General features: G+C 44.9%; 1 protein-coding gene across 1 annotated transcript; it reads left to right on the forward strand.

Annotated features, from left to right (window-relative positions):
- Window positions 1-4,691: 4,691 nt before the first annotated feature.
- Window positions 4,692-7,032, forward strand: LOC135383008 (uncharacterized). Its single transcript, XM_064612652.1, has 6 exons — window positions 4,692-4,739; window positions 5,035-5,361; window positions 5,507-5,555; window positions 6,269-6,433; window positions 6,498-6,684; window positions 6,758-7,032. The coding sequence occupies exons 2-6, from the start codon at window positions 5,066-5,068 to the stop codon at window positions 6,958-6,960; spliced, it is 900 nt and encodes a 299-aa protein (XP_064468722.1). The 5' UTR covers window positions 4,692-4,739; window positions 5,035-5,065; the 3' UTR covers window positions 6,961-7,032.
- The last annotated feature ends 13,758 nt before the right edge of the window (window positions 7,033-20,790 follow it).

Below are 20,790 nucleotides of genomic sequence, written 5' to 3' on the forward strand. Positions count from 1 at the left end.
TTATAACTGCATAACCATGCAGTGCACAAATGCATATTTGCAGAAATTTTTCAAGTCATGTCTGCAATACAGGAAAGCGTAGAAAACTGGGAACAGTCAGAGAGCTATAGCATGACTGGAAAGCTAAAAAAAAATATGATTCTCAAGAAATCTGTATAGAGCTGCTGAAGTAATCATTCACTACATTAATTTGCACAAATTACAGTGGCAGTTCTCATGGCAGCCTTGGTAAAGGAGAAGCAGACGTCACACGGGCCTCTCATGTCATTTTACTGTGAAAGTTGAGTGATCTATGTCAGAGTGAAGTGATAACTGCAGCAGCATCACCATGGAAATTATTTCTGAAGAAGAAGCCTGAATTAAAAGCCTCTGCCGGCGTATTATAGCGTGGCATAAGCTGTGGGGAGATCTTAGGCATTGGTGGTGGTGATTGTTTGGCAGGTAATGGTGCGATGATAATGGAAGTGAGAATGTTTACAATGACAGTACGAAGTCAAGAGAGGAGTTTATAAAGAAGAAGCACAGAAAAACACGTAAGTTCCTGACCAGGTGCGTCAAAGTGTTTCCTCATTAATATATGACTTTGAACAAATAAGCACAACGCAAATAGAAGCATGGACTTGTTTGTAGCTGATGTTGCAGCTGTTGTTCTGTGTGTTTGCCATGGTCCGTGTATGTTTGCTCCATCCTTCAAACACTATTACTGGGACCAATAAGACCTCCTTCTTTACGAGATATTTAGTCCATTTTAACATCAAAGAGAATATTGTTTGTATTTTGTGTATGTGATCTCAATAAACAACAAACTCTGAATGGCTCGGATATGACACTAACATGTGGCGTTTTATGTTTCCAATTATGACGTCTGTGATGTCAAGTAGCGCTCAATATATGACTGTAATGACAAGTGTCGTATACATTAGGTTGGAATGCCATTCCCATTATGTTAAGTTCGAGCAAGAGACAGACACATTGTAATGATGAATCTTTGTTTGCTGAACAGAACAAATCAATTCAGGGCTTGATGCTTTGTACAAGAATGTTATATGCAGAGATGCAGATAAAGGAGGTCACAATTAACCACAGCACCGCACTGAAAAAACGACAGGGGGTCACGACACTGGCAACTTCCATACAACTCACAAGCAGGTACACCTTGGGTAACATGACGAAAACAGCGCTAAGACACACACACAACACACAGGATGCCGATGTAAACTGGACAGCACAGTGCGTTTTCCGCATGAGTCGTGCTCCCGAAGAAACGCGCCAGCGAAGCGATGCTTTAACACGTTGCAGATTTGTGACACGTTGCAGAGTACCACGTCAATGTCTTAAAACCATAACACTATAAAAGTTATGCGTGTGGGAGTCCGATGCATTTTAAGGCCACCTTTCCATCAATGTTCTTTCTGTTTACCTACAGGCAATCTACCGTGATGATGCGCCTGCACACACGTTACGCACATGACATCAGGGTTGAAAGCGTAAAAACGTGCTGCTGGGATGCCCCAGCGATCGAGAGACTATCTTGATCGTTGTAATTCACCACACAGGTCGCACAACAAATGATAAACAAGCGATGGTCGATGCAGGTGCACTTATTATAGGCAACTAATTTCGACGACCGCACACTGACAAAAGCACAACGATCGCCTCCGCGAGAATACGTACTGCTGCCTCTTCAGTAACATGGCAAACGTGCTCTTTGTACATTGTTTTAGCGATCATATGTCGCTGAGCTTTTCATTAACAAATACAGAGGTAGGCTTAACCACCGACTACCTACACCTCGTCCCGCAGCCACCTGTAGCAGCGCCAGCGCCGCCTGAACTGTTCTTTATCAACCTCATAACCAAAAAAAACAAACGGGAGCTTCCTCTTCACAGTCCTTCTGTCGTCTGCTACTTTCTCCCTACCCTCAACCACCTCGTGAGAACGTGAACAATACGCATGCGTTGTGGTCAACGTTCTTCACAGCCGGAGAGACCACGTGATCGATTTAAACCAGACGTCACTAAACACGGGTTTAAGTCGCTTGGTGAATACGGGCACTGATATCGATATCGAGTTATCGACAACGGGATAAAAGAGTCCATGAGGGAGATGTCAACAGTGAGTTTGAATCTGCGGTTGAGTGCAACGACCGCATTGTGGCATACCTGTCCAGATTTCCTGTGTGCAGATGTTGACCGCCAGGAAACGACACCTGTACAATGAAAGAAGGCCAAGTAGTTACCAAAGAAGGGACAAAGAAGGATACCAAGGCCAATGAAAGAAATGTTAGATGTTACGATGACACAAGGAAGTAACACAGAATGGACTAATTAAACGAACTCCCCAAAGTAGTTCCTCGACGTTTTAACACCTGGCGCCATACGTATGACCGTATCGAAAGATACATACTAGAAACTGGATTAATAATTGGGAAATAATTCCTCGTAACGTCTTCTTTCTTTCTTCTCCTTTTTCTTCTTTTTCTTTTGTGCGCGCTCACTATTTCATTGTGTATCGCCTCAAAACCTCTCACTTACCATATTAAAGGGACTGTCTGGAGGCTATCATGCAAAGTTTGTGGACGTTGTTATACGATTTCTTATGTTCCCAGGAGCCACCATGCGAAAGCTTTCCTTTGGATTCGGCTCCGGGAATTTTTTATTGAATTTTGAACTCTGGCTACCCATGATTGAAAGCCGCAGGCTGATCACTGCTGATGTCACCGGTGTCGAGTTTCGGTGTCTGCTTCGCCGTGTCTCGGACGCCTGTCGCCCGTCTAGCTGTCGCCTGTCTAGCAGTCGCCAGTGGCATTTCGTACTTTCAGAATTTCAACGTGCCACCCTTTTGCTACTTCGACGTCGCTGAACGCATTTGTGGCAATGGGAGGACACAGGTGTTGTTTTGTTCACTGTAAGAACAACACAGAGAACACAACAGGAGTATTGTTTTTCGGTTTTCCAAAGTGCGAGCGTTTAAGACAACTATGGATCGCGAAGGTTCGTCGGCCGGGGTGGCAGTTCTACAAATCAAGTACCCTCTGTTCCTCACACTTTACCGCGGATTGCCTCGAAGAGTCTGACAGACTTCAGAAGGAGCTCGGCATATCTCGTCCAGGAAAAAGACGGAGCCACACCTTGAGGTCTGACGTACCTTCAGTTTTCAGTGATCTCCCCGTTGGTATCAACGCAGCAACAACTTCTTCGAGCTACGATAACGTAAGTCCCTAACTTTCCTGATCATGTAACTGGTTCACATATTATTTGCTCCACTTCTTTTATTGATGCGCAGGAGCAAGGCCGCGGTGCAGTGTCACTTCCTTTTGAAGAGACAACTTAGTACGGTGAAGGTCAGTTTTCTGCTTTGTAAAAATATAAAGATACGTATTGAGCCGTAATATTTGTCATCGGCACATTTCGTCAAATTACGCGCTCACTGCCGAAGTGACACTCATGAGCTTTCCCTTTGAATTGGCGTAGTCAAGATTGCAGGTGAACTGCATAAGCAGTACGTGGAAATCTGTACTGTGTTTTCTTAGTTCAGTTGACGGAAGGAACATGGAGGAAAAATATACAGAAGAGACAAAGCCAGCGTGCACTGATGTGTTTTGTTTATCTTTTTCCGAGGTGCACCGCAACCCTCTCCACCTGCTTCCCCAGAGTCTGGTGTGTATTACTCCGCATCTTCAGGTAGTGACAGAGGTTGCACAATTTCTATTGATACTGCATCATTAGGTTTGAAACTTTCCAAAGACCCATCGAACATCTTGACTGACTACATTTTGCATTCTGGCTGTCAAATGTATAGTGTTCATTTCACCCTTGCATGTTTAATATAATCTACCCCAAACACCAGTTTGGTTAAAGGCATTTGTTAATGTAACTATAACTGGGTGTTTGTGCATAGGTGGAATATGCCAAGTAATTATAGTTCTGAAAAAAGTATTTTGCACACTGTCGAACTATATAGTCACTGGCTTTACAAATGTAAGTTGCTCACTGCAATTCCGTCCCCAATCATAGGGCCTCAGCATGCAATGAAAGATGCAGCAACCCAGACGGATGAGAGACACTTTGAGGAAAGCCCCACAATCAAACAACGGAGACCACCTGCACAAGATGCAACCACTCAGACAGAGCCTTTAGAGAATCCGCCTCGTTTGGTCATAGTGGAAGTTCCTGAGCCACCATATAGTGTCCAAGCTCCCCCTAGATCATCAACACCTGCTGCGGAGCCCCCACCTGTTTCATTGAGAGTTTCATCACCAGGGCATGATGACACGGCAGATATTGTCAGTTTTGAGAAGGAGCCCAGGTAATTAACGGTGCAGTTTTGCAAATTTTGTCAGTACTGTTTCCATTGCACTCATAAAACCTGGCGTTGTTGGGCTTGCCATACTGATACATATGTTCATCATGATGACTTTTGTGTCACAAAACTAACGAAGGCTATAGAGTGGCAATCCACTGGTAAAACATAAATGTGGTTACTTTTATACATCAGTGCATGAGGCCGTACTGATGTCTCACTTCCATCTGATATAGGTCAGAAGCTTTGTGTGATGACCCATCATATCAACTAAGCTCAGAGCTTGGCTATGACACTGATGGAGAGTGAGTGCACATTTTTTTACTCCCTGTACATTCCATAACCTTCTGCCACCAGCCCTTGGTTTATTGCTTCCCTAACAGGCCAATAGATGTGGTTCATACGCGCCATCTTGTTGATGAGTTGGATGGTGATGGGTAAGTATTACTAGACATTGTGGGAGGATGCTCCTTCGCTGTGTGCTTCATTATCTGCTGGAAGAAAGCAGTTAGTACTTACATTCCTTTACAGCAATGGGATTTTGCGACCTGACTCCCCATTTGCTGTTATAAATAGAAATGCAGTAGAGATGCTGTAATAAACTAGCCAGGGCAGGGAAGCATGGTGTGATACATTTCCTGGAGCCTTGTTTTGTTCAAAGTGTGGGGTTGTATGCATAGGCCCATGACTTTTGAAGTTTCTCCTGTCATTAACATTAAATACTACTCTCAGGTCCGTAGCACAGCCTTCATCAGTGCCCGACATGTTCATCGTGGCACGCTTCAGCCTCATGGAACTCCTAAAGGTGTGCACCGTGTGCTCATCATCACCCACAAACGTGCAGCTCACAACAATGGGAACACTTGCAAGAGCCACAATCACTTGCGAGAATGGCCACAGGAACCAGTGGGCAATATTGCAATGTGCTCGGCAATCCTTTTCTCTCGTAGCATCATCACCAAGTCACTGCGCCTGTTCGACATCATGGGCCTTGCTCATATACATCGGAGTCAGTACTTCCTCTACCAGAAGTGCTCTTTATTTCCAGCAATACAAGATGTGAGTTAATGCTGGAAAATTATGCATGCTTTGTGCTAGGATTACTGCATGTCCGTCGATAACGGTACACAGCATATGTGTAGGCTGAAAAAATCATTGAACATGTGGTGGTGTCTTTGAGATTCTCATTGTCCATTTCATGTAGGTTCAAAGAGCTAGCTGGCACATCACAGGATTCTCCTGATCAGTCACAGGTCAATGAAACTTATTCTTTTGCCCATTTTGCATACAACCTCATCAAGAAAAGACATATCTACTACATATCTCAAGGAAATCTACACTCTAGTGTAGAGCCCTGCGCGGATAACATTTTTGGCATCCGCATCCGACCCGCATCCGCGCACATGTTATCCGCATCCGGTGCATACACAACCATTTACATCCGCATCCGATCCGCTGCGCAAAACGCAATATCCGCATCCGATCCGCAAAATCCGCAAGTTTCGAAGCATGCGTAAAAACCGCCGGAAGAATGTTGGTATAATTTCGGATGCCTCCATGCTGTCACGGAAACACTCACGATGACCAGCAAAGGTGAACCTTTCAACAAACGCAATATGGAGAGACTTTTAGAACGCGTGGAATGCTACCTCGCCGGTGCTCGCTGTCGGCGCGCAATACAAATAAATTGATAGTGGAAAAATTACAGCACGCGGTATATCGACATCCGATCCGCTGCCTTCGTATCCGCATCCGACCTCGAGCCATCCGCATCCGATCTGCACACCGCAGAAAGTGATAAATTTTCATCGAATCCGCAAGTATCTTGCGGATATCCGCTTCCATTCGCGGATGGTGCAGGGCTCTACTCTAATGGGGACATATAGTGATGCTGTGTTTCTGCGAATACACATCGAATGAAATAATCTATTATATACTGCATGTTGTCACCCATAAACTTCTTCAGGTCTGGGATAAAGAACGGGCAGCAGTGCTGGAGAAGCTGGGGGACAGGCCTCTGCACCTTGCTGGAGATGCACGTTGTGATTCTCCTGGGCACACCGCACTGCACGGCACATATACGATAATGGAGACCACGATCAACAGGATTGTACAGTTCGAAGTAGTTAAGGTATAGAAGTTTCTTCTTTGTGGATTTCGTGGCCATAACATAAATTTGTGAAATCCATTTGCAGGCAACAACCGTGTCTGCCAGCTACTGCATGGAACAGAGGGGGCTCGAGCTTTGCCTTGACTACTTCACAGCTAAAGGGTTGGTCGTCGGCACACTGGTCACTGACAGGCACTCACAGGTGAAAACTTTTCTGAAGGACAAGCACCCGAGTACCAGCCATCGTTTTGATGTGTGGCACGTTGCAAAAGGTTAGATGATGAGAACACTGTGTATGGAACTGATACTCAATATTACATTATCATCATTGCTGTTGCTATGCAGGCATCAAGAAAAAGGTCGCTGCAGCATCACAATCTAAGAAGCACCGAGTTCTTCGACTGTGGTGCGAAAGCATAATCCGCCACCTATATTGGTGTGCGCGCACCAGTGACAGTGGCGATCTCATGCTTGCTAAGTGGACGACGATCATGCGGCACGTCATCAATATACACACCCATCCAAATAGCCTGCACCCTGAGACATGATTTCACCTGAGACTCAAATACAAAGAGCTTCCAGTTTTTCTATTCATTCTTTGGGACCTGTCAATATTATGTTTTCCGTCACTGATCTATCCGTACATTAACGACACAGAAGCTCAACAAGAATAACTGTAAATTGTAACACATTGGTGCGAGTCAAAGGAAGGCTCATAGTTATGGAATTCTTACGATTCAAAGACATAAATAAAGGAAAATTTTGAAAAGCTACTTTCACAATAAAAATTGTGCTTACGGACGGAGACCTACAAGAAGCTCCACGACATTCTGTTGGCAAAGCTCCTGCTGAAAGACATTCCCCAGCTCTCATCAGCGCAGCAGACATTTGGATTGGAAACATTGCTTGCTGTCCTGATCCACTTTACGCCCAAATCGTACAGCTTCTCGGATCAAGGGATGGTTGCAAGGTATGAAACTTAGTGGAACTGATGTACTTAACGAGTTTGACGTGATCAGTTTGGTTTATTTATTTACATTTGTTCGTCACCAGTGTAGCGTAAAAAAAATCCCCAAAACTCGTGGCTTTAGATGTACATCATCCCAGAGAGAGGGAACAATACGTGTACAAAACTATAATTTATCAGAATCATGATATCGCAGTCACATGATGCCCTGATGTGCTGGTGTGTTGCTAAGAGAGGTTGTCTTACTGTAACACATGTTTGTGATTGTACTCATCAGTGCTGCATTTATCTCTTTGCTCATAGGACTGCTCTGGCAACACTCCACTATGATGCCAATGCAGATCGTGTTGCCCTTCTCAGAGATGGTGCTGTGAAGCACCGGCTGAAGCCATCAAAGGTGCGGAAAGGGTGCATCGCTGTTCCCGTGAAGGAGGATGCCACATACAGTAAGTGATGCCAAACAGACCATGGGGAACCCAGGAAAGCTACTGTAACCTATGTGTGGCGACATTGTCTTGAGTCCATGATGCGCATAAAACAATACAGGCCACCACTAGAAAGTCTTTGCACTGCTGATCTCGTCTCTTGCATGACCACCACAAAGTCATGGTAATATTGGAGAAGTTATTGCTTTAACTTGTTATGAGCAAGGAAATTACAAAACTAGTTTATATTTGGGTGCTTTCAGAAGTACAAAGGGTGGAATAATTTATTCATTGATCTAACCATCTTTATATTTGGCAGGCTATGTCAGTGACCTGAAGTCTGCTGTTTTCGACCGCATCGCTCGCTACCCATCCTTCAAAAAAGCAAGAGATGCGCTGGTAGAGGTATCACTGCCTACCAGAAGCAGCAGCTATGGGGACAGGCCAGAGATGAGAGCTGTGTTGGAGTCGCAGTACAGCAGGTTTTAGAGGACAATCGTTTAGCTGTACTCATCGACTGTTGGCACGCAGGCATAACTGGTCAGGTAAATCAGTGAAATGACACAGGAGCTTCAGGCTTCAAGACTTCGCCCAAGCATGATCTTGATATAGGACGGGAAATGTATAATTTTTGCTGTGTACCAAAAGCATCTGATGCAGTATGTTCTGGATCCGTGTGACACACTAACAGTAATCACAAATTATGACCACAGGCCAGGTATGTCCAACGCCAGCATTTGTGACCCCTGCTCATTCATGATCAGTTATCTTCAGCTCATCTGCTTGTTTGCTGACTCATCTTCAGTTCAACTTCTTTTCTCACTCATTGTTACTTACTTACTCAATTCTTGTTCAGTTCATCATTTGCTTACTCCCTGCTCAGCTCCACTGCTCAACTCATTTGCAACATTGTGTGTGTGAGCATTCTCATGGGTACATTCTGCCGAGGTATATAGTTGACTTTGTGTGAATATGTGCCAGTCTCCAAGCATTGTATATTTTTACAACTGTGATGGGCAAGAAATGACTGCAGCAAAGTGTGCATATGTGCATAACTGTGTGTGTGTCTCTACGAGCACGTCTATGTGTCATGTTGTTATTTTTGTATCTCTGTGCCTTTCTGCCATGAGACCGAGGGCCCTATTCTTCTTGAAAGTAATCTACCAGATTACTTTCTCTGTAAGCTGCCATTGTTATCAAAGAAAGAAGGTATTGACATTGAATGGCGGAACACGCTCAGCTGCGACAGGTCGGAAACTGGAACCAGACATTTTAACAGAAATCATGCAGAACTTTGAAATTTGTGTTATTTAATCACGTCTGTAATGTGATGTTGCAAAGTTCTTGCAACATGTCTGCAAGAAGACAAGATCGTTGACATAATGGCATGCCAATAGTAGTGCAGATGATGCCTCTCAAGGAATTAAGAAATTACCATTCCTATAACCACTTTAACTGAAAGTGAAATGACACATTTATGTGTTCATGATCACTACATGTCAGCAGAACCTCAAAACAAACAGGAATCATTGAATACCTCTCATGGGAGACAACGTCAAAATGATATTCCAATATTAATAAGCTTGCACTTGATCTTGAGAGGAAATGGGAAAACCATGTCCCAAAATCATTTCTCTTGGTCAAGCCACAAACCTGCTTCCGGTAGCCAATTGAAAGGCATACTACATTGCTTATGTTAATCTGCTTCCCAACACAAAACTTATGTATGTGGATAATTGAACCTCTATGTGCAGTATGGGGCTAAGTAATAAAATCCCAAACCGAGAAAACCAAGTGAACGTTTCTTAAAGTAATTGCAGCTGGTTTTCCTGGAATAACAAAAAATACAAAAGGTGTAACATATATGTAAGATGTATGCTTTGCATGCATGTACCGATAGCATCGTTTCGGTGGTGTGACTTTGCAAAAATCGAGCAAAATGCACAGGCATGACCTATCACCTTTTTCACTCTGACCCTGATGGTGATGTCAGCTAGGTAGGGTGAAATCACCCTTGTGTAGTGGGACAGCAGGGATTGAACTTATTGTGCTGCTAAGTGAGCACAATTTTGAAAATAATGTCCTAGATGGCCAGCATAATAAGTTGTTGAGTTGTTAAGTTGAAGTCAAGTGGAAGTTGAAGTTCTTGTAGGCTACTCCATTTGCACGAGTGCGTCAAAAAATGGCCTGCTCTGACTATCTGTCCCATTTACACACATGGATTTCTTGTTTCTTACCGTCCTGTAGCAGGGCAATAAATTGCAATGCGGTCCTAAATTTTTCTTGGTAGCTACACACTGGTATGTAGATTTCATTGCAATAAATAAAGTGAAAATGGGATAAGTCAACTGATCCCACTTATTGCAAACAGAAGTTCAGTTTAGCACATCAACAGAGCTCAGGAGGTAAACACATAAAATTAGCGGCATTATAGCAGCAGCACTATAGCTTTGGTCACTGGTGGCGTCGGCATTTTCCCGCCAAATAGTATGTTCAATTACTACAACTAGAGGATGATGTGTAATGCCTAGTAATTGCAGGCCCGGCATTCCAGTAAAAATTCTTCCCCATGCAATATGCTTTAAATGCTTTGCCTAACCACCTTGCATCGAGTATGATTGCAAATACATCACTACAATGAAATTGCTTTACTTGTCTTACATGAACACCAACGTATGTGCACTTTGGTATTTGTTTTGCTGTCTCACTTTGTACTACAATTTTAGTCTTATAGAGCTTTCGCATGTTGTTGATGATTAGAGCCCGGATTCCTCGGCAAATGCCTATTTTTTTTCGTGTGATTCTAATACTGCCCTTTTGATATAGGAGCACCAGATGGGTGCTGAGGAACATCCTGTATTGATTTAATAGTGCCTATAAGTGCCTATTGCGGCATTAGTGCCTATTTTGTGAAAGATGCCTAAAGCTCAAATTAAACATTGAAAAATACCTATGATGACCCTAACGCGATAGCAAAACTCCATTGTCCAGGCGAAATTGACATGGGTCACGTTGGACGTCCTTTTGAAACCCTTGATTGTTTAAAAGAAGCAAGTATCCATAAAGTATTGACATGTAAGCTGTGAATTGAAAATCGATTACTCGATACAGCTTTGTTCTTTCTCCATTCGAGCACTGTAGCGTCTGTTGGGTCGTTATTAAAAATATAGGCGCCTCTCATAACGGCTTTGTCGCAACCTAGAACAGTGATTTATCCAGACCCCCCCCCCCCCCAAAACACTAAAACACTAACAACTCCGAGTTATCGTGATGCCCCCGGGGTTAGAAGTGACTTATTCAATTTCTCTTTGCGTATTCAGTGCTACAGATGAAAAAATAATGACCTGCCTGTAGTGACATTTTTAGGGTTTAGGACATTTTGGATTTAAAACCAGGATTCTTAGCACATTTAAATTTATAGGCATCTAAAAGAAGGTTTTTCATGCCTAATAATCTGGGCTCTAATGATGACATTCAAAGTTATTCGAGGTCTCTGCATCACGGGGAACCTGTACTGAAAGAAATAAAATTGACATAAAAAAAGAAAAGAGAGAGAGACAGCCTAACAAGAAACAGGTTACCTCATAGTCAATTTTAGGACATTGCGAGAACCTAGCTGTGTATGGCCACAGGCCATACTCTATAATCAGGAGTGAGTGACTCTGCTTCAGGTACAGCATACTTCTTACATGATCATGTGACGATACAGTGAGCATGAAGCCTGAAAATGACAGCATTTACTTTCTTGCAGAGTGTTTCCTTTATATGTTACTTCGTGAGATCTATGTAATGATTGTTCAATTTATGTGGAGCAAATTATTAGTAAAGTTGTTGCACGTAGATAATTCACTACACTTCCAGTGATGGCAGACTTCGTAAAAGGACGTACACAACACAGAACACCGAATTCAACCAAGCATTTATTTAGGTCTTAGGTATATGTTAGGTATTCTAGAAACTTTACATGTACTCCTCAGACTTTCCTGGCTTTCGTACATGTAAACTAACACGGTTCAGTAAGTATAAACATATGGTTATTACAGTACATGTTCTCGTCTCTGTGTTGCTCCAGTTGGGTGGGGATGTAGTGCCTCATGTGTCGTACGAAAACGGAGAGAATTTCGCGGTGAAGGCACAACACTGGAAACATATGATGCTGAGCAATGCAATCAATGTTGTTTTCGTCACAGATTTGGGAAATGATCACGACGCTTCGGCAGCACAGAAATTCATCTGGGCGTTCCGGATTGCAGCCCAAGCACCAAAACCTAAGCAAGATATACAGAAAGCTGGCTCAACAACATATGCCGTGTAAACAGACACAAAACTCGTGTCCAGACAACGAGCTGCCACCTAAACAAATCTGCTGCTTGAATGGGAATCTCCGGCGACGAAGGAGCCTCATCGTCCGTATCCGTGCATGCTTCCGTGCGTACATGCACTGGTAAAGGGTCTGTGGTAAACGGACATTCGTCTTCGACGTAGTTGTCATAGTAAAGGTCGTCGTCGCTCTCTGAAAGGAGCTCTTCTTCGTCCGTAGCGCGCATGCTGAAAACACTTTCGATTTCATTACGTCTCGCGTCGCCGCAGCAGCAGACGCTGCTTTGTCTCGACACTCGTGACGTCACTAGTGTCGGGCGTGGTCAAGGGAGACCGAAACCGGATATGGAATTCGCATACAATTAAATTCATTTTCTCAACAACGAGGAAGAATTAAGTTTCACATGTAGCATACACGTCCTGTCTGGAATCTAATACAGTCGTTATTCGAAAATCACCAGACCTCCGGACTGTCGCTTTAAGGTAACAAAGAGCTAGCTATTGCTCGAAACTCAATATAACCCCTTAACTTTCTGTTCTTTCCAGATCCACTTAGATGTTAACACGCATTCGTCACCCTAACAAAGGCCTTCAAAAGACAAGGCTTGTCCAACTTACTCCTGGAGGCCACTGGTTTTATTTTTGCACCCGTTGACTCACAATGCCCTACACTACTTTAATACGTAATCCCCCATAACCCTAAAGGGCCACTAAGGTGCAAACATTCATCCTCGCCGGAATGAAGGATATACCCCGTTACCTTGTCACCGAGACAAAAGGAACGTCGTGTCGTTCGTGATTTATGTGCGAACGAAGCCGCCCTTCTCTCCTTCTCAAGAAAGGCAAAAATGCGAAGTTCCTTGTCATTGGTTTCCACTAGAGGTTTCCAATATTTATAGGCTTAGGCTTTTTGGGAGACACAGGCTCTTTGAAAGGAGGAATCTAACGGTTCACGGACCTCCCGCCGTAATCTGGACGGCAGGTCCGACGTCTGTATGACACTTCCTATAGGTCAACAGGTCGCCGCCAGCCCTGCCTAACGACAACGGGTGGAGAGCCCTCCCTCGGGTGATGCCGACAATCCGCAAGACGTGAATGTTCCCGATAACACCATGGCCACTTCGATACCGGCTGCTCCCCAGCAGACAGATGAGATGAACGATGCCAACACTTCCACTTCTCCTTCATGACCCGTTCACCACTGTCACCTACAGGAAGAACGGAGCCGGTGGTATTCCCGTGCTGTTTCGACCAGCAACTAGTGACTACTCCTTCTGGAAGGCCAACCCTAATGTACTCGCCAGCGAAATACGCCTGCTAGCCCAATAACAGGTTATGCATCAGCGTTTCCATCGAGATGGTTCTCTCTTTGTCTCCGTCCAGTCAGTTTGTCCGTCGTCTCCGTCCTTTAAATGATTTGCCATCGCACCACATATTCCATTCATGCAACATAACAGTCTCTTGTACAAAAGGTCAGGGGTATAAGCAGCTCTTTCCAGACGGCGGTACTGATGATGAAGACTCTGTGATATCAAGTGGGATATGATGTGGGAACGTGACTTCTTGAGAGCAGATTGCAATAGGGACCTAACCAATTTTGAGTGCGAACTATTGCTGGGGGGCACAGGCTTCCCATCTGGTTTATTATATGACGAACAGAAGACGGGAGGAACTTGTAAATAGAGGTCGAGAAACTGGAGGTTCGCTTCTGTCGAACGCTCAAATGAGAATTTCAACTCTGGCGAGGAGCACATGATCGTATCCACTGCTTTGGACACATACTGATGCTCACTAGAAAACACCAAAACGGCATCAACATATCATCTTAGAACTACAGATGCTGAGTTCACTGAGGAAACAAACCCACATGCAGCAGCATCTAGTACGTTCAGGTAGATTTCCGAAAGGATCGGAACAGATGACCCGATACATTCACCATCAGACTCTACAAAGAGATTCTTGTTGAAGGAAATGGCAGTGGATTTTAGGTACAGTTCAAGTACACGTACAAACTGATTCATGGTCATTCCAGCATTGGATTCGAAGCTGCCAGTTGATTTTCAATACTAATAGACACAGGTTTCAGTCGTTCATTAACATTGAGCGAATAACACAGGGTGTTCAAAGTTAAGCTTTCACGAGCGCTACGCAAACACAGCGATGACAGGAAACCGGATGATAACTTTACGTTACTTGTGTAAGAAGCAGGTGCTGCTAATTATGTAGCACCTGTTTCTTACTCAAGGAACAGAAAAAATAACACCAGTTTTCTTTTGTTCCCCTATTTATAAAGTACTAGTGAACGCTTAATTTTGAACACCCTGTATACTGATGATAACGAAAGACGACCATGGTGGAATTTTGGCTGACTCTAGTGTACGTGACGCCGATCATTCTCATGTGGTGAATTTGTCTGATACTCCGCCTTCCCCAACTCTCTTATCCATCTTGTGTAACACTACGAAATTCTGTGTTCTGATTAGTCCGTCAAGGTTTGATGTTGCTTCTGCTGTTCAGAAAGTGGCTAAAAGAATAGGTGAGTCCCCTGCTAGGTCAGCGTTTGTTGATCAGTGTGTTAGTCGGTTACCCCCCCCCCCCCCCCCGTTACATGTCAGCTGGCACCTATCAAAAAGTGTGCGATGACTTTGCCATCGCAGGAGCTGAGAAAGAGGATCAGGGGCTGCAAATCCTCCGCACTAGCCGTGAAGCTGGGCCAGCTCAGTCGGTAACGTGCTGGCTTGCTGAGCTCAAGATCGCGGGTTCCATCCCGGCCGAGGGCGGTAATAATGTGGGGAGGTAAACGTTGCTTCCGGCACCGTGTGTCGGAGATTTTCGGCGCACGTCAAAAGAACCCCAGGTTGTCCAAACTATCCGCAGTTCAACCGCGCGGCACGTGCAACATGTCGCCGCGCTGCGCAGGCAAACCTTACGTAACATCACGGTACCATTATTTTTAGCCGTAAAGTTGTTCCTCAACTGCGGTCGATATATTGTTCCACAAGTTCATATTGTTCCACAAGGTCGATATACCTTTTAGGATTGGTATTAGTGAAATACGCACATGGAAAACGATGGTTTCTGCTTTTTTGCAAAAAGCGCTCATGTCCCTACAACAACAACAACTTTATTTTGAGATGATGAATGGGGAGTTTCACCGCCAGGGGCGATACTCCATTACTGGTGGTGATGTGGGGAATGAAATACTGAACCCCTTCACAATAGGGATTGAAGTCCTATGGTATCCAAAAAGGTCAAAAGAGCTTTGAGGGCAGAGCGTTGGTGGGCAGGATTTGGCAAGGGACCAAGCAGTTTTGAGAGAGAAGAGGGTGAGGGTCTACATGATCAAGGTGCCCGGGGAGTGCAGTTCGGGAAGGTTGGTAGTGTGAACAATGAAGAAAAATGTGCGCTAGATATTCTAGACCACCGCAGTGACAGCATCAGGAAGAGTCAATTTGTTTCAAGCGATAACGCCACTGAGCTGTAAAAGGCACATCGAGTCTCATTCGATGAATTAATCAGCATCTTCACGAGACGTGTTTCGTGGCATGTGGAGAGCGAGCGTTGGATCAACTCTTCTCAGCGCAGATCGGGTGAAAATGTCAGTTGTCTATTAGCGGGAAACCAGGGGTGTCAGGAGGCGGCGAAGAATGGAACGCCGGTCACCTCTCAGCAGTGCAATACTTGTCCGTCTCCGAGGCGAGAGCGCTGCTTCTGCGACGCTGTCGGTCTGTTCATTCACATAGACACTACAATGGGCTGGAACCCACTGGAGAACCAGCCTGTGCCCTCCTTCGTACTCAATGTAGTAAGTCACTAACACATCCGTCACTAGGGGTGCGGATGAGACTCGTATGCCAGAATTTTCACTAGCTTTGCTGTGCAGATTTTACGTCAGTGAAGACTGCTCATTCCCGCGGGGTAAAATTAATGATGTGCTGTAGAAAGAAAAATGATGGCATAGATAACGCTGACAGTTGGGCTAGCTGGCATTCCATAGCAAAAGGTGCAAAAAGGGCTGCAAAGTGCTACAGGACGGACAGCGAGGTGTGACGAATTAAAGGTGTGAGGACAACAACAACAACTTTATTTTGGCTTTGGAGAGCTGGAAGGTTCATCGCCACAGGCGATGCTCTACACCATTGCTGGTGGGAATGTGAGGAATAAAATAACGAGCCCCGTCACAATAACGATCTAAGTCCGATGGTGTCCAGAAATGTTAGAAGAGCTTTGAGCGCAGAGCGTTGCTGGGCTGGATTAGGCCAGGGACCAAGCAATTTCGATAGGGAGAAGGGGCGAGAGTCCAGCTGACGAAGAGACTCGGAGAGTGTGGTTCGGGAAGGTTCGTAATGGGAGCAATGAAGAAGATATGCTCCAGATCCTCAAGCACACCACAGTTGCAGCAGGTGCGAGAGTCAACTTTCCTCAAGCGGTAACGCCACTGAGCTGTAAACGCCACATCGAGGCGCATTCGGCGGATTAATGCAGCATCTTGACTAGAGGTGTTTCGTGCCATGCGGAAAGCGAGCGTTGGATCAACTCTTCTCAACATAGAGGGGGGGAAGAATGTCGGTTGTCCATTGGCGGGAAGCCAGGGGTGTCACTAGGCGTCGGAGAATTGAACGGCGGTCTCCTCTCAGCAGAACAATACTGGTCCGTTTCCGATACGATAGTGCTGCTTCTGCGGTGCTGTCGGCCTGCTCGTTCCCCACGACACCACAATGGGCTGGAACTCACTGGAGAACTAGCCTGTGGCCTGCTGCGTAGATAGTGTGGTAAGCCATTAACTGAAGATTAAAAGGTGTGAGGAATGCCGCAGCGAACTTGCCGTTTCTCAATGCGCCATTTGTATATGCTGCTGACGACGTAGAAAACTTCCCGTCAACCAGAGCATAAAAATGGGCTCGAAGGACTTGACAGGGAACCTGATCTCCTCATTCCAGAGGGTTCGGAAGACTTTTACGAAGGTGGGTGGTACCGGCAGAGACCAGGGCGCTTCTGGCGGTGTTACGTCCTTGGCTACGAAGCCAGTGACACTCTGGCGTGTCCTCTGCGCTGCTCTATAGTAGTCACTTTCAGGGCCGTATCGAATTTTCCTGAGGAGCGGGTGACGGAGAATGTGCGCACGCAAACGTAGGAAGTCTCGCCGTTTCACGTTCACGTAGAACCTCAACCGGGAGTTCACCAACTTCAACCAGGACTTTCAACCAGGCCGTGTTTCAGCCATTCTTGAAACTCCAAGGCAGCGACGAAGGCTAGGGAGCAAACAGGGTCCAAAGGATATTAAATGATGTTGTGGAAATCCTACGAAGGATTGGAAGGCTCACACCCTCACATGCACAGGGCACAGTCACCCTCAGCAAAGCCGTGTGAAGTGCCAGAAGGGAGCGCTGATCACAGCCCCATCCGGAGCCAGAAAGATGTTAAATTGCAGGGAGCCATTGCTGCACTTTGGTTTCAACGTGCTTAATTTGGCGAGCCCAACGCAGGTCCCAGTCAATGACCACGCCAAAGAAGCGATGGAAACGTACAGGCTCCAGTTTCTTGGCACCAACCCAAAGAGGGAAATTTGTCATAGTCTGTAATGACATAGTGTGAAAGGGAGCTCGACGCACTTGTCGTGCAAAAGGTCCATCCCAAGTTGCGTCAGGTACGTATGTACATTAGTTAAAGCCAGCTGCAAGCGGCGCTGAATGGCTGATCGTGACTTCCCTACTGTCCAAAAGGCAATGTCATCTGCATACACAGAGAACGCCGTTATGTTACCCTTGTCCTTTGCAGCAGTATTCCATTGAAAAGTTCTGATGAACTAATTTCTCAGGTCTCCGGGTTGCTACGAAAAGTGAACGAAGAAAATGAGAACGACGACAATGTGGACGGGGCAGTCATCCTCTTCTTTATGTGTGTGTTACGTGTTTCATTCTGGAACGTTGGTCATGTGGGCAAGCATGTATCTATAAGCACTTGTTGTTACCAGCTCCCGTGGCTCAGTGGTTAGCGTGCTGGCCATGTCACGTCGAGACTGGGAGGTTCCCGTGTTCGAATGCCGGTGCCGGCTGTGCTGTTTTGGGGGTTCTTTCCTGGTTTTCCTAAGATGCTTTCAGACATATGTCGGCACGGTTCCCCTAGAAGTCGGCCCAGAGCGTTAGTCGCGAAGTTGCCCACCTCTGTGAGGCCGACAATGGCGAGCCCTTTCTCCACCACCACCACCACCACCACCTAAGCACTTGTTCTTACCAACAGTCTTAGAAAAAAGGTTGTAGGAATTACTACTCAAACTGTAGTCGCGGATTTTACTAACATGTTAGTAACTGAGAGTAGTAACGACCTGGGAAGTAAATGTTACTACCTGTGCATTTACTACATCTTGGGGAGAAAGGTATTAAGTGCTAGCTCGTGCCTTCCCCTGTGCTCCTCAGGAGCTCGCAGTGTGGTGTATATTGCTGCATTGTATACGTGAGGGTTGACAGCGCTTCCCATCCCACCACGTGTGTCTTCGTGAACGAATATGCATGTAATACTGAAAAGAACATTACTCAAGAAGAATATATAGAGGACGAGAATACATTTATTGTGCTCTGAGGCACGTTACAAGTCTCCACACAAGAGGCGATAAGTTAGTCTACTGTAGACCGAAGATGTGTTCCAAGAGAGTCCACATGTTTGTTTGTTTTGTTATATTTTACATTGAAAGCCCGATACAGCTCCATGACTGTTGAAACACCATTACTGATGTCGTTCACTTCTATATCCGTGGCTTCGAATTTGACATGAACCTCTAGTGCCTCGTGCAGTTTCACGCCCTTGTACGTGATGGAAGGGTAGACATCCTATATATATATAGGGTGTCCACGCTAAGTGTGAACAGATTTTTCAAAAATATATCGATCACTTTTTCCGAGATGAAACCAATTGCAATATAGCATATGCTGAAGGGCACTCCCTAGGGGGCATTAACAGACTCCTAAGGCAATGTCTTAATTAACTTTGAATAATTAACTTTTTAATTATAAAAGCTACGAAGTTGCTCCAATGAGAACATCTGATCTCTTCGGTCACCAGATGCCAAAGCCGTTTTCAGAACAAAAATCCGTTCGATAGATCGTCCGAAAAAAATTCGTGAAGGAACGCCATTTTTTTCTTTATTTTATTCATTGCGCATCTCTAGAGACGTGTCTTTCCTTCGCCCCCAATACGAGACGATGAAAGAGCACACTATCGCCTCTTGCGTCCTGGAAAAAGATTAAACGAAAACAGAAACTGCAGCCCAAGATAAGGGCAGCCGCGATAGAGTCACCCGATAGATTTGTGTTTTTATTTTGTTTCCGCAAGTTAAAGCTAATCTTCGACGCATGAGGCGGCACTGTGCTCTTTCACTCTCTCACACTGGGAGTAAAGGAAAGCCGCTTCTTTGAAGATGCGCAATAAACCAAATAAAGAAAAAAATGGCGGAACGCCATTTTTTTCTTTTTCACGAATTTTTTGCGCACGATCTACCCAACGGATTTTTGTTCTGAAAACGGTTTTGGTATCTGGTGACCGAAGAGATCAGATGTTCTCATTGGAGCAACTTCGTAGCTTTTATAATTAAAAAGTTAATTATTGAAAGTTAATTAAGACATTGCCTTAGGAGTCTGTTAATGCCCCCCTAGGGAGTGCCCTTCAGCATATGCTATATTGCAATTGATTTCATCTCGGAAAAAGTGATTGATATATTTTAAAAAAATCTGTTCACACTTAGCGTGGACACCCTGTATATTGGAAGGGAAATGAACGTCATGTTATGCCAAGTGCAAAGTAATGTATTTAGACAATCAATGTGGAACACAGCAATATTGCTGTATCACGCCAGGGGAACTGCAAGCAAACAGTGAAGTGTGACATAGAGATATCAGAAAAATGCTCACGGCTACATAGAGCAGTATCGAAACTCATACAAGTCGTAATATTAACGACAAAGAAACAAAGAACGCAGCTGTGTACAGCAAAAGCCTAATATGCCAGGAACAAGGTTCTTGAAAACAAAGGGGTGTACTCACACAGCTCCTCAAAAATTCTTGCCGCTCCTTCACCAGATCACTTGGTCACCACCAAAAGTGACAAATCCCTTCTGTCGCGGTATTCCACAAGACATCATGGAACCGGCCGCGGGATGCTCGTTGTCACCCATTAGTGCGGCAACAGCAAAGTACGCGCTTAAACAAACGAATAAAGCTGTCGATAAATACTTTCGAAAGACGAACGGCCGCCACCCAGCAAACAAATCAAAAGAGAGACAAAGACGCGGAAACGGAGGTTAGCTGCTGGTGGACGCCTGGCGGCAACTATTATTAACACATTCAGCGTAAAAGCTGGCAGCATCCACTGGTTTCTTGAGGCGCTCAGTAACTGCAGCCAATAACTCTGTTGTTCCACCATGACTCTTCCACCACAGCATTTGGCCCCTGTTATTTTCATAACTTATTATCATCTGAAAGTGCGTCATAACCAGATAGTTTCATCTTTCATCAACATTAATAAAAAGGAAACTGAACGAAAAAAAGAGAATTGAAAACAGCATCACATTAATTGAAGCAGATAAATGTTAAAATACATTACCATGCACATTAAGATTACTATGAGGGTTGATATGCCCCTCACAGCAGAACTACAGCAGTACTGTTTGTGGT

This window comes from Ornithodoros turicata, chromosome 2 (assembly GCF_037126465.1).
Source record: "Ornithodoros turicata isolate Travis chromosome 2, ASM3712646v1, whole genome shotgun sequence".
Classification (NCBI taxonomy): Eukaryota; Metazoa; Arthropoda; class Arachnida; order Ixodida; family Argasidae; genus Ornithodoros; species Ornithodoros turicata.